The sequence below is a fragment of the Chrysemys picta genome, chromosome 14 (genome assembly GCF_011386835.1).
Source record: "Chrysemys picta bellii isolate R12L10 chromosome 14, ASM1138683v2, whole genome shotgun sequence".
Lineage (NCBI taxonomy): Eukaryota > Metazoa > Chordata > Testudines > Emydidae > Chrysemys > Chrysemys picta.
Genome location: NC_088804.1, coordinates 42,379,905 through 42,391,383, shown reverse-complemented (window position 1 = coordinate 42,391,383; position 11,479 = coordinate 42,379,905). Strand labels below are relative to the sequence as shown.

Here is an 11,479-nt window from a genome sequence, read left to right as displayed (position 1 = left end):
GCAGAGGGGATGGATGTACGGGGGCGGGGAGGGGGGCTGGGCTGGGCAGAGGGGATGGATGTACGGGGGCGGGGAGGGGGGCTGGGCAGAGGGGATGGATGTACGGGGGCGGGGAGGGGGGCTGGGCTGGGCAGAGGGGATGGATGTACGGGGGCGGGGCGGGGGGCTGGGCTGGGCAGAGGGGATGGATGTACGGGGGCGGGGCGGGGGGCTGGGCTGGGCAGAGGGGATGGATGTACGGGGGCGGGGAGGGGGGCTGGACTGGGCAGGACGAGGCCGCCCCAGAGGCTTGCTGGAGCCTGCAGCACAAACTCTTCCCGAAATCCAACCCACCACACAGACTTTGCCCCTGCTGAAGGTCGGGCTGGGGGCGTGGGGAAGCCGCCCCATGGCCCAGCCAGCCAGAGGGAGGCTCTCACAGGGCCAGCAGACAGCCAGAGCCATGCGCTGCTCCACTCTCACCCTCCTCTTCCTCCTCACGCAGGTAGGGGGATCCCTCACCCCTAGGGGCTGGGGGGGGGGTCCAACACAGCGAGGGGGGGGGAAGGGCAGTGTGGACGGCAGAGCAGGCAGTGTCCAGACTCCAGGGGGAGCGCATGGGTCCCAGAGCGGGCAGGGGGAGCACAAGCCCTGGCAGGGCAGGCAGATTTGGGAGGCAGGTAGAGCCTGGCAGGCATGGGATGGGGCAGGCTAGGGAGCACAGGCAGATTTGGGAGGCAGGTAGAGCCTGAGGGCCCTGGGGGGCATGGGATGGGGTGGGCTGGGCTGGGGAGCACGGGCCCTGGGGGACGGAGACAGATTGGGGAGGCGGGTGGAGCCTGAGGGCCCTGGGATGTGTGGGATGGGGTGGGCTGGGGAGTACGGGCCCTGGGGGACGGAGACAGATTGGGGAGGCGGGTAGAGCCTGAGGGCCCTGGGATGTGTGGGATGGGGTGGGCTGGGGATTACGGGCCCTGGGGGACGGAGACAGATTGGGGAGGCGGGTAAAGCCTGAGGGCCCTGGGGGGTGTGGGATGGGGCAGGCTCACTGGTGGGGGATGGGGAAGAGGAGCAAACATTGGCAGGGCAGGGGGCAGGGTGTGGGCTCAAGGGAAGGTGGCACAGCCCTGGGGGTCCGTCCCTCTGCCCACGACGGCCCGGCGGGGGCTGCCGCCTGTGCTCTCAGAGAAGCTGCCCATGCCCTTCCTGAGCCCCACCTGTCCTGGAAGGGGAGGGAGCATTGGTACCCGGGGTCAGCTGCTTTGGAAGAGGCCTGTCTTGGCCCCTGGGTGCCATCGTGGTGGGCTGGGTGCTGCAGCCCACGGTCTTGGGCAGTGGCCGGCCACGGGTGTGTGGGTGTGTGTTGGGAACCTGCACTGAACGGGCTGCTGCTGACGGCTCCCTGCTGCCATCCGGAGCAGCCTGTGCCAGGGGGCTGGACATTGCCCTGGCCTCGGTGCACGCCCTGCCCCGGCTCCCGTGGTGTGCCAGGGGTGTCTGGTTCCAGGACAGGGCTCTGAGCCCCCTCCCCCCAGGCCACTCCGGCCCCCCTCACGTCGGATCCTGGGCTTTCCGGCTAGTTTCCAGGAGCCGCGAAGGAGAAAGCAGCCGCCAAGGGAGCGTAGGCTGGGGGGAGCCCCACAGGGAGCCTGCCGCCCCCAGCCCTGCAGAGCATCCCTAGGGACACTAACCAGCATCTCCCTCCCACTCAGGCTGGCCCCAGCAGCAGGATGCACCGGCTAGAGCCCTGTGCTAGCTCCAGCAGCCCTGATGGGGCATTTCCATGTCTGGTCCCAGGTCGGCATCAGGAATGAACACTCTGCAACCCCCACTGACACCTAGCAACAGTCACCAGGGCAGCACCCCTCCCCAGGCTCACCTCCTCCTTTGGCTGTTTGGGGTTCCCAATGGCTCCCTTCCTAGCAGCTGTCTCTGCCCCTGCAGGACTTCTGCCCCTGCCTTCAGACAGCTGGGCTAACGGTCCCAAAGGTCAGCCCTGGCAAGAAGAGGCAGAAGAGAGACTGGGTCATCCCTCCAATCAACTGCCCTGAGAATGAGAGGGGGCCCTTCCCCAAGCCGCTGGTTCAGGTATGGGAGGCCTTTGGCAGTGTGGGGGGTGGCAGCCCAGCACTAGCTGCCAGGCATGGTGTGTATGGATGTGTGGGGAGCTGTAGGGAATTTATACTGCCAAGTGCAGCTCCATGTATAATGCGTTATGCAATTCACCAGCCTACTACTTTGCATACTATCACATATTTTACATATATTATAAACAGCCCTTTTAGCAGAATTGTTTGCTGATGGCAAAGGCGTCCGCCCATTTGACTGCTCTGGTGTAAGATGCCCTGGTTCTCCTGCAGGGTGGCCGCAAGGAGCGTCCCCTCCCCACATTAACCTGCTGACCTGCCTCACCCTAATTTATGTGGGGGTGGGCTTCTTCTGGGGCAATTAGGTAGGGCCTCATTGAGGGTTTGAGGTGGCAACCCTCATTCTCCCCCCCCCATCCCTTTTCAGAGCCTGCCCTTTCTTAGTCTCCTATTCATCCCCCACCAGTCCTTACTACCCCCTGCCTGTGTGGCTCAGGCCCTGTGTACAATAGTGGTCTCTGGTACCCACAATTCAGCTAAATGTGGGAGATCCCAGCAGGGGGGTGGGTTGATGCCGCAGGGGTGGCATGGGTGTCCCACAAGATGCTGGTGCTGCTTGGTGAAAAAGGGGCAGCGTCCAGGAATCTACATGGGGCAGAAGGTTCAAGAGGGGAGGGACTTGGGGGGAAGTGAGGCAGTGAGGAGCGGCGTGAGCAGTTCCTTGCAGGTTCTGGACAGACGGGGAGGGGAGCACAGGCTGGGGCAGGCCCGGTGCTGAGAATCCACCGGCTGACCCTCCCGTTCTCCGGCACCAGATCAAATCCAACAGGGACAAAGAGACCATGGTTTTCTACAGCATCACGGGGCAGGGCGCAGACACCCCCCCTGTGGGCGTCTTCATCATCGAAAGGGAGACGGGGTGGCTGAAGGTGACAGAGCCGCTGGACAGAGAGGACATCAGCCACTACACGGTGAGTCCCTGGGTGCCGTGGATGGAGCAGGGGCATGTTCTCAGGGGCTGATGTCCCCTGGAGCTTGGAGGTGGCTGGGAAGGGGCCAGAGGCTCCAGTGAACTGGGTTTCACTCCATTTATTCTACCGCACGATCCAGAGGGCAGCTTCCCTCTCCTCCCCCTCACGGTCTCTTCCCCGGGGCCCGGCAGAGTAAAGCCAGAGAGGAGGTGCTGACCCCAGCTGGGCGCCGCCTCCTGCTCTGTGCCCGGCCCTGGTTACTTGGTCATGTCAGCACTTGGCACTGAGGCCCAGTTCTTTCCCCGAGGTGTTGAGAGCTGCAGCGGGAGCTGAGGGGCCCCAACACTGGTGAGAATCGGGCCTAGAGTGCGCTGACAGCCCAGCACCGGCTCGCTGCCTCAGCAGGGCCCTTCTGCTTGGAGACGCGTTCAGTGTGCGCCTCCCGTCTCTGAAAGCTTGGCTGGATGCCTCGTCACGGGCCCGTGGGTCTCTGCTGGCTGCTTTCGGAGCCAGGGCTGGGTTTGGCGGGCGCTGCTGGCTGCTCGTGGCCAGGCGGCTGCAGGACTCGCAGGGTGGCTTGATGGTGCCTTACACCCTGTGCTGGCTTTGCAGATTGTTTCCCACGCTGTGTCTGCGAATGGGCAGCCCGTGGAGGACCCCATGGAGATCATCATCACCGTGAGCGACCAGAACGACAACAAACCCCAGTTCACCCAGAGCATCTTCACAGGCTCCATAGAAGAAGGAGCCAAGCCAGGTACGTGACACACCGGTCATGAGATGTGACTTTGGAGGGTTCCCTCCAAGGAGAGAGAGAGAGACAGGGGCTGTTTTAGTGTTGGGTTAATTTTGCTTTGAAGAATTTAAATCCCAGAAACAGAGGGGTAGCCGTGTTAGTTTGAATCTGTAAAAAGCAACAGAGGGTTCTGTGGCACCTTTAAGACTAACAGAAGTATTGGAGCATATGCTCCAATACTTCTGTTATTCTTAAAGGTGCCACAGAACCCTCTGTTGCTTAAATCCCAGAATAACCCAAAGGGGCTAAAATCTGCCCACTGAGCAAACGCGCCTTGTCCAGAGCGTGCTGCACGTGTGGATGGCAGGGCTTGGAGCAGGCTCTCCCTCCCCTTCCAACCCAGCAGTTCCTTCCCCCGATCCTGCAGGAGAGTCGGCACCCTGGGGTTGACCACCCGCCTCGCTACAGAACCCGCGGAGGGGACCAGTTACCTTCCCAGAAGGCTCTGGGGCTGGCAGGGAGCAGGTGCAGATACCGCTGATGGGGGCGCTATGAAAACTGGAACTGAACAGAGGAGCTAATTTGGTAACAGTAAATGTGGCTCTAAATTGTGCCGTCTGTTTACCTGTGAGACGCTCGTAGGGCTTTAGTCTTTGTATCGCCCCAGTGAGATCGATGGCTCTGGGCCGACGGCTCAGCCTGCGCTGCCCCAAGGCGCTTACAATCTTATTTCCCGTCTTTGGTGACTGCAGAGAAGAATTGGCAGACGTTAGGGATGGGAAATGCCTGGTGGTTGATCTAGTCACCTTCCCCCATTCCCCTTGGTGGGCCAGGGCAGGATTGTTCCTGGCAGTATGTTCTGGAGAATCGTCTCCAATCTCATTTTGTCCTAGAACTAGAGAAATAGTGTTACTCTAAACTCGTGCCTAGGTACCTCTGTGATGCAAGTGACAGCCACAGATGCAGACGACAGTGTAAACACCTTCAATGGGGTCATTGCTTACTCCATCTTGCAGCAGATACCTGAACAACCCCACCGCGGGATGTTCGCCATCAACTCAGAGACTGGCGTCATCAGTGTGCTTGGAACTGGGCTGGACAGAGAGGTGAGTACTGCAGCGTTGGGTCGGAGGCATGTCCGTGTGTTACGTTTGCACAGAGCGGGTGGACGGCCCTAGGTTCGGAAGGGCGAGCTCCGCACCGAGACGCATTGGGAGTGGCGGGTGCAAGCCGTGTCACACTGCAGGATGTCTTTGGCAAACTTCCCGCTGTCTCCGTTTCTCCTGGGCGCTTGTGCCACGTTAGACTTCCCCTGCCCGGCCAGCCCTTGGACTGAGTGAATTGTGCTTGGCGGGGAGGCAGTGGGGGGTTCAACGGGCATCTCTGCAGCGCTAGAAACTGATGCCCCCACGAGAGGCCTGATCGTTTGGCCGTGTTCGGTCAATTCGGCTAATTTAAATGCATCAGCCCCACGTTGGGTTTTGTGGAAACACGTTGTTGCCGAGCTTGAGCCCAGCAGAGAGGTTGCACTGGGAACGGGGCACGGAACGCTCCTTGGGGACGTGAGCACACGTGGCCTTTCTAGAGACACAGGCCCCACCCTGCTCCCTTCGCCGTCCATGGCAACCGGGAGCAGGAGGCTGAGAACAGCCCTTCACCCCATCTCGCTGCCTCCTCCCCTGCTTCACAAACAGTCACAGGTCTTCTCGGCCTGCCCCGGGAGGAGGAACCATTATTCCTGTGTTACAGAAGGGGAAACAGGCATGGCAAGGGCAGGGAGCTGCTCAAGGCCACATGGGAAATTACTGGTGGGCCACAGCCCCTCCCTCGGAGTGTGCCGCTGTGCCAGGGCAGAAGTCTCCAGGACCTCCGGCCACACCAGTTCCAAGATGGCTGCTACAAGCTCCCAGTGAAGAGCTTGAGAGGGCACCGTTAAATCATCTTCCTTGTCCGTCAGTCAGACCACGTCACCCCTTCCTGTTCACATCCCCTGCCCTCCCTCGCCCACGCACTGTGTCCAGACAGCTCATCCTCACTGCCACGGCCCCACAGGGCTCTGCCCTGGCTGCAGCTCCGAGCGCGGTCCCCGGCCCCTCCACCAACACCAGGCACAGCCCCTGGTCTGTGTTCCCCCATGGCAACTCCCCCAGCCACCCACCTGCCCTTCCCAACAGCAGCGCATTTGTGACTGTAATAGGGTGACCAGACTGCAAGTGTGAAAAATCAGAACACAGGGTTGGGGGGGGAGGGGTAATAGGAGCCTATATAAGGAAAAAGACCCCAAAATCGGGACTGTCATAAAATTGGGACATCTGGTCACCCTAGACTGTAACGTGCTGGCAGCTCTAGTAGGGTGAGCAACGAGTTAACGGAAAGCAAGGCCCTAGCCCCAGCCACACAGGGGAAAGGCCCCGCTCTGAGCCCTGCTCTGCAGGGAAAAGGCCCCGCTCTGCACCCCGCTCTGCAGGGGAAAGGCCCCGCTCTGCAGGGGAAAGGCCCCGCTCTGCGCCCCCTGTGACTCTCTCTCTTTCACAGACTGCCCCCCAGTACAGGCTGACAGTGCAGGCTGCAGATCTGCAGGGAGAGGGGTTCACAGCCTCCGCCACTGCTGTCATCGAGGTGCAGGTGAGGCTCCCGGGCTGGGCTTCCATTAACGCATAGGGCACTATTAGAGATGCTGGGGCCACAGACCCGGCAGCTGCCTCTATACTCCCACTGCTAGCCAGGGCCATCAAACCGCTGCCCGTACCCAGTTAGCAAGCCTGCCACAGGGCTGCCCAGGAGTCCCCAGTGGGGGGGCAGAGCTGGGGCCGCAGAGCCTGGCTGGAGGGGGCAGCTTTTTCAAAAACCACAAGCTGACATGGGTCTCACAAGCCACCTGCAGCTCTGAAAGCACCCGGCCACTTGTGACCAGCTATTCCACCCCCACCCCAGGGCTGGTCTCCCATTCCCTGGCAGGCAGGTTTGCTCAGCTGGCTGGCCTGTTGCTCTTTAAATAGCTGTGGGGAACCAATCAGTGACATTCACCCTCTTTTTCAAAACCAGTGGAATGGCCAATCATGTGGCGCCACTCACTTTAAAAAAAAAAAAAAAATCCTTACAGCCCATTGGCTGTCAGGCAGAAGGGGGGCGGAGTCCATCCGTCATATGCTGGGCAGGGCTCCACTGACACACACAAAAACCTGCCAAGACTCCACAGGCAGCAACTTGGGTAAAAAACAGGCTTAAAACATGTAAGTTCAAAGTCGCTTTCCCCCCCCCACCTTGGCACCTGGAGGTGGCGTTTGCTCTGCTGCCTGTGAAGGGCACAGCTGGGCAGGGCAGGCGAGGGCAGGCTCGGCAGCGGGGCTGGCAGGGAGCAGCAGAGGGAGGGTGCCCCAAACCCTGGGCAGCAGTGGGCACAGGCTGACTCTTGCAACACTAGAGAAGGGGTTTCTCCCTGGCCCTCTGGAGTTACAGCAGCCCCGTGGGAGCCTGCCCCTTTGGGACTCATGACTGACAGGGGTGTGCCAGCAGTAACTACCCCACACCCTGCAGCTCAGCTGGGGCTGGGGTCACTGGGAGCTGGTTGCAGTCCCACCCACGGGCAGCCTGCTCACACTCCGGTGTGGGGCACTGCGGCACGGAGCTCCCTGGGGATTGGGGCATCCCCCTTTACCACAGCCCTGTCTGGGGCACTCCATGGGCTCCCCTCCTAAGTGTAACTGGGGATCTGCACTCCAGCCCTGCCCCTTGGCTCCCCACCCAGACCCCTGCCCCTACCGGGGCAGAGCAGGCGGGGGCAGGGGGGAAAGGCTGCACACTGTACCCTGCTGGGACCCAGGTTTGCCAGAAGCAGCCCAGGGCAGGGGTGGGATGGGATCATGTGAGCTGGGCTCCTCCCTCGCCCATCAGCCATTCCCCACAACAAGCCGGACCAGGCTGGATCCTCCCTCTATCCTCACAGGGGACACTCCGTCCCGGGCCCTACCCTGGCTTGTCACCTTCGGGGCCACTCAGAGGAAGGGCACATCCTGGCTGCCCTCTGCTCCGGAAACCGGGTCTGATAGGGCATGGGGGTGTGGGGCCTTGTCTGGCCACGTGGGTTGAACCCTGTTGCAGGCGGCGCTAGAGACAGACTGTCCCTCTGCAGCCAAGACCTGGCACTGCTCCATGGTGCTGGGCCATCCCTCCCCAGGCCCTGCTCCTCGCCGAGGCCCCGAGGTTACTCACCGACCTCGCTAGCTCTGCAAACAGAGCTGGGGCCATGGGAATGGTGCCACAGGGAGGGGACTGAAGGGTCCCAAGCAAATGGCCAATGGTCCGCGCTGCCCTGATCTAGGTCAGAGCTGCTTGGGCAATGCCACACATTTGTGAGTTAGACAAGTGCTGGCGGCAGCGGTTCTGCTGTGCGGGCTTCAGAAATCAGGGTTGGGCCCTTCCTCACACCCCACCCCATCGGCCTGGGCGTGTGCCAGGGGCCCTGCCTCACCCCCCCCCGCAATCGGCCTGGGCGTGCACCTGGGGCCCTGCCTCACCCCCCACGCCCATCGGACTGTGGGTGCACCAGGGACCCTGCCTCACCCCCCACCCGCCTGGACATGCGCCAGGGGCCCTGCCTGACTCCCCCCCCATTGGCCTGGGCATGTGCTAGGGGCCCTGCCTGACCCTCCTCTCCCCCCATCGGCTTGGGCGTGTGCCAGGGGCCCTGCCTCACGCCCCCTATGCTGCTAGAAGGGGGGTTTCCATCAGGGTCAGACTGAGACATCCGCTCCCCGAGCGATGGCAGCTGGGCTGACGGAGACGTTGTTCCATTGCCCTCGCTGCCCATACAGAGGGTGAGGGGGGTGTCAGGTCAGCAGAGCCACGGTGCGCAGGGGGTGGATTTTCCCAGCCTGGAGCACCATAGCGATGGAGCATAGAGCAGGCCTGAGTGCCCTGCACTTGGCCCTCTGCTCCCTCCCAGTTTACCAGAGCGTGGAGACGCTGCTCCCCTGCTGCACACACCAGTGATCGCCTCGTGCGGTGGGCTCTGCCGCGGGGCAGGGGAGTGGCTGTGGTGCTTTGGGGGCCAGGCATGAGGGGCCCCGCTTGGCTCATTAACTTGTGTCCCAGGTCAAAAACACATCCGAGGCCCCTAGCAGCTCCCTGACCATCCACGTGTTGAACACTCTGACCGGCCAGCCCGCAACAGGCCTGGCCACGCACCTGTCCCAGCTCCAAGGCCCCGGGCTGCAATGGATGGAGCTGATGAAGAGGTAGGTGTGGTGAGGCAGATGGGCTGTCCCTGGAAGGGGAAGGCCACCCCACAACCCCCCTAAGCGCAAAGGCCTGGTGCGGGGGCAAGGGGGGGGGAGCTGAGCTGAAGCCTGGGGGAAGGACAGGAAAGGGTTTTTCCTTCTCCTCAGGCTTCCCTCTCCCACCTGAATCTGATCCCAGCCCACAGCAGAAGAGTTGCCTGACCCCTCCCCCCCGGGGTGGATCCCACTGCTGGCCTGTTCCACCCCCCAGCTGGCCTGGCTCAGGGCGTGCAGGCTGCACCAGGGTTGGGTTCTGGCAGAGTGGGCTAGGACCTGCAGCAGGGACAGGTTCCATCTCCCCCCAGCCGGTGCCCAAGGGCTAACTGCAGCCCCTGCCCCCAGGCTGTGTTTGGAGAGAGGTGCAGTGCAAACAGGGTGAAGGTGGGTCTACATCTGGCCAGACTCCAAGGCAAGGCAGCCTGGTTCTCCCCCGGGCCCGGCGGCCTGGTTCTCCCCCGGGCCCTGCAGGAGAACTGGCAGAGGTACTGGCACAGACCCAGCCAACGTACAGCCGTTTCCCCTGGTGCTCCCTTCCTTGGGTTGTGGGGTGGGGGGATTACTCCCTTCTGGTCTCTGGCCTGGCAGCTGCCTCACTGCTCGGCTGGACCCCCACTCCCCACTAACCTGGCATCATGGGGACACACTCCAGTGGGGCACTGCCATCCGCTCTGGCTCAGCCTTCCTGGGGTGTAGGTCAGACCGCAGAGGACACAGATCCATGCTCTGACATGTCCCAGTACGGTTCAATCTCCCCATCAACTCCCAGGGCGGAGTGATGCGCACACAGCACGAGGTGGTGCTGGCCAAAAAGCGTCGCCTGGAATCCCTGGGGGCAGCTCCTGCCGTCTGGAACGACCTCCCTGCCTGCTCCATCCCCAGGCGCTCTCCCCTGCTGTCACTCCTATCCTTGCTCTGCCTTCTGCTTCCTGCGCTGCTCATGGGGGGAGCACGTCATCCCAACAGCTGTGCCTGGCTCAGCCTGCACCTGGGGCTGGATCCCAGCAAGGAGGCTCCAGGGGACTAGGGAGGGAGCAGCGGACAGCTTCAGTTTGATACACTTGTTTGGATTTCAGCTCTACCAACGTGGATGGGCACTGCCCGCTCTTCCTGGCTCCTGGGCAGGTGAAGGCTGGCACGTACAAGCTGCACTTCGACACTGGGGCTTATTGGCAGCAGCTGGGCTACACTAGCTTCTACCCCTATGTGGAGGTAAATCTAACAAGGGACCCAGACATGCTCAATTCCTCTCTCACCCGGGCGGGTTAAAGCAGGAGCGAGGAGAATCAGCCTTGTCTACAGAGCCAGCGCTAGCACGTGCAGACCCGGGAGGCAGGGAGCACGTGGAGTGCCTGACGCCCAGGACACGGGTTGCTCTGTGACTGCCTCTCCAGAATCCTCCACTAAGTCAGGGGAAGTTGCCACAGATGCTACAAATGCACTGGAGCCCAAGGGTCAAACTCTTTGATACTCCACCGTACACTCTGCCTCGTGGCCTAGCAGGGCAGCGGCTCCAGACTGACAGCAGCGTAGGGGAGCAGACTCTGGCCCCGTCTCCCTGCTCCCCACCCATCGCCTTTGCCATGTCAGAGTGAATAGGGCTCAGTGCACTCTACACGGCTAATCTGCAGCTCTGTCCCCAGCAATGCTGGAGCCGCTCACTGTCAACGGGAAAGGGTCGCATTTCCTCCCGCCCTGACCGTCTGCAGACAGATCAAACTGCTGAGGGGCCGAGGCTCCCCCGAGCCAGCACATGCTGTGTCACACATGTAACCTGCTTCTCCCTTGTCTCTGCCAGGTTGTCTTCACGGTCACAGAGCAAACCCGGAAGCTGCACATCCCTCTGCTGATCAGCCCCTTCTCCTATACCACCTACAAGGGGAGCTAGAGCACAGGGGAGAGCAGGTGGGCATGGTGCAGGGACTAGCCCCTTGGCTGGCCTGGCCATGGCTCCAGAGACGGGCCGGAGGAAGTGACGCGAGGGAGGGCTGCGCTATTAAAGGGCTCTTTCAACAGCACTTGCCGTAGCCTGACGCACTCAGCTGCTCGTTAGCGAGCTCTGCGGAGCCGAGTGGTAAAGCAGCCAGGCAGACGGATAGCTCTGCTCCAGGAAGGGCAGCATGGCCCTGCTGCTCAGGGGCCCAGTTCTCCCTGCTAGTGAGCACAGTCCCTCCAGAGCCAGCAGGGCTCATCCCTCTTCCCGAGGCAGAGCTGTGGGCATACGGAGGCCTCTGGGCTCCAGCCCCTGCCCAGGGCAGGAGAGGGCCTAGCTGGGAGGCCTCTGGGTGCAGGACTGGCTGAGAACAGGCTGCATGTGGGTGCCACGGGTGTGGTCTGGAGTGGCGACACTCCTCTGCTTACGGTGCGGCGGTACCCAGGGGCCAGCTACCAGCTGTCTGGCTGGCACGTTCTCTAGGCAAGGGAGCACTG

At 62.1% G+C, this 11,479-nt stretch overlaps 1 protein-coding gene across 1 annotated transcript; it reads left to right on the top strand.

Annotated features, from left to right (window-relative positions):
* Positions 1 to 251: 251 nt before the first annotated feature.
* LOC101942423 (cadherin-1-like) lies at positions 252 to 11,067 on the top strand. The gene is made up of 9 exons (XM_005308197.4): positions 252 to 484; positions 1,924 to 2,067; positions 2,882 to 3,037; positions 3,650 to 3,794; positions 4,704 to 4,879; positions 6,309 to 6,398; positions 8,868 to 9,010; positions 10,126 to 10,261; positions 10,848 to 11,067. Exons 1-9 carry the CDS (start codon positions 389 to 391, stop codon positions 10,935 to 10,937), a joined length of 1,176 nt encoding a protein of 391 aa, XP_005308254.1. The 5' UTR covers positions 252 to 388; the 3' UTR covers positions 10,938 to 11,067.
* Positions 11,068 to 11,479: the final 412 nt, after the last annotated feature.

Excerpts from the sequence above, each read along its gene's own strand:
- LOC101942423 (XM_005308197.4), top strand. The coding sequence starts at position 389 with ATGGCCCAGCCAGCCAGAGGGAGGCTCTCACAGGGCCAGCAGACAGCC. Across the intron at positions 3,038-3,649 it reads AGGACATCAGCCACTACACG|ATTGTTTCCCACGCTGTGTC; the intron begins GTGAGTCCCTGG and ends CTGGCTTTGCAG. Across the intron at positions 6,399-8,867 it reads CTGCTGTCATCGAGGTGCAG|GTCAAAAACACATCCGAGGC; the intron begins GTGAGGCTCCCG and ends CTTGTGTCCCAG.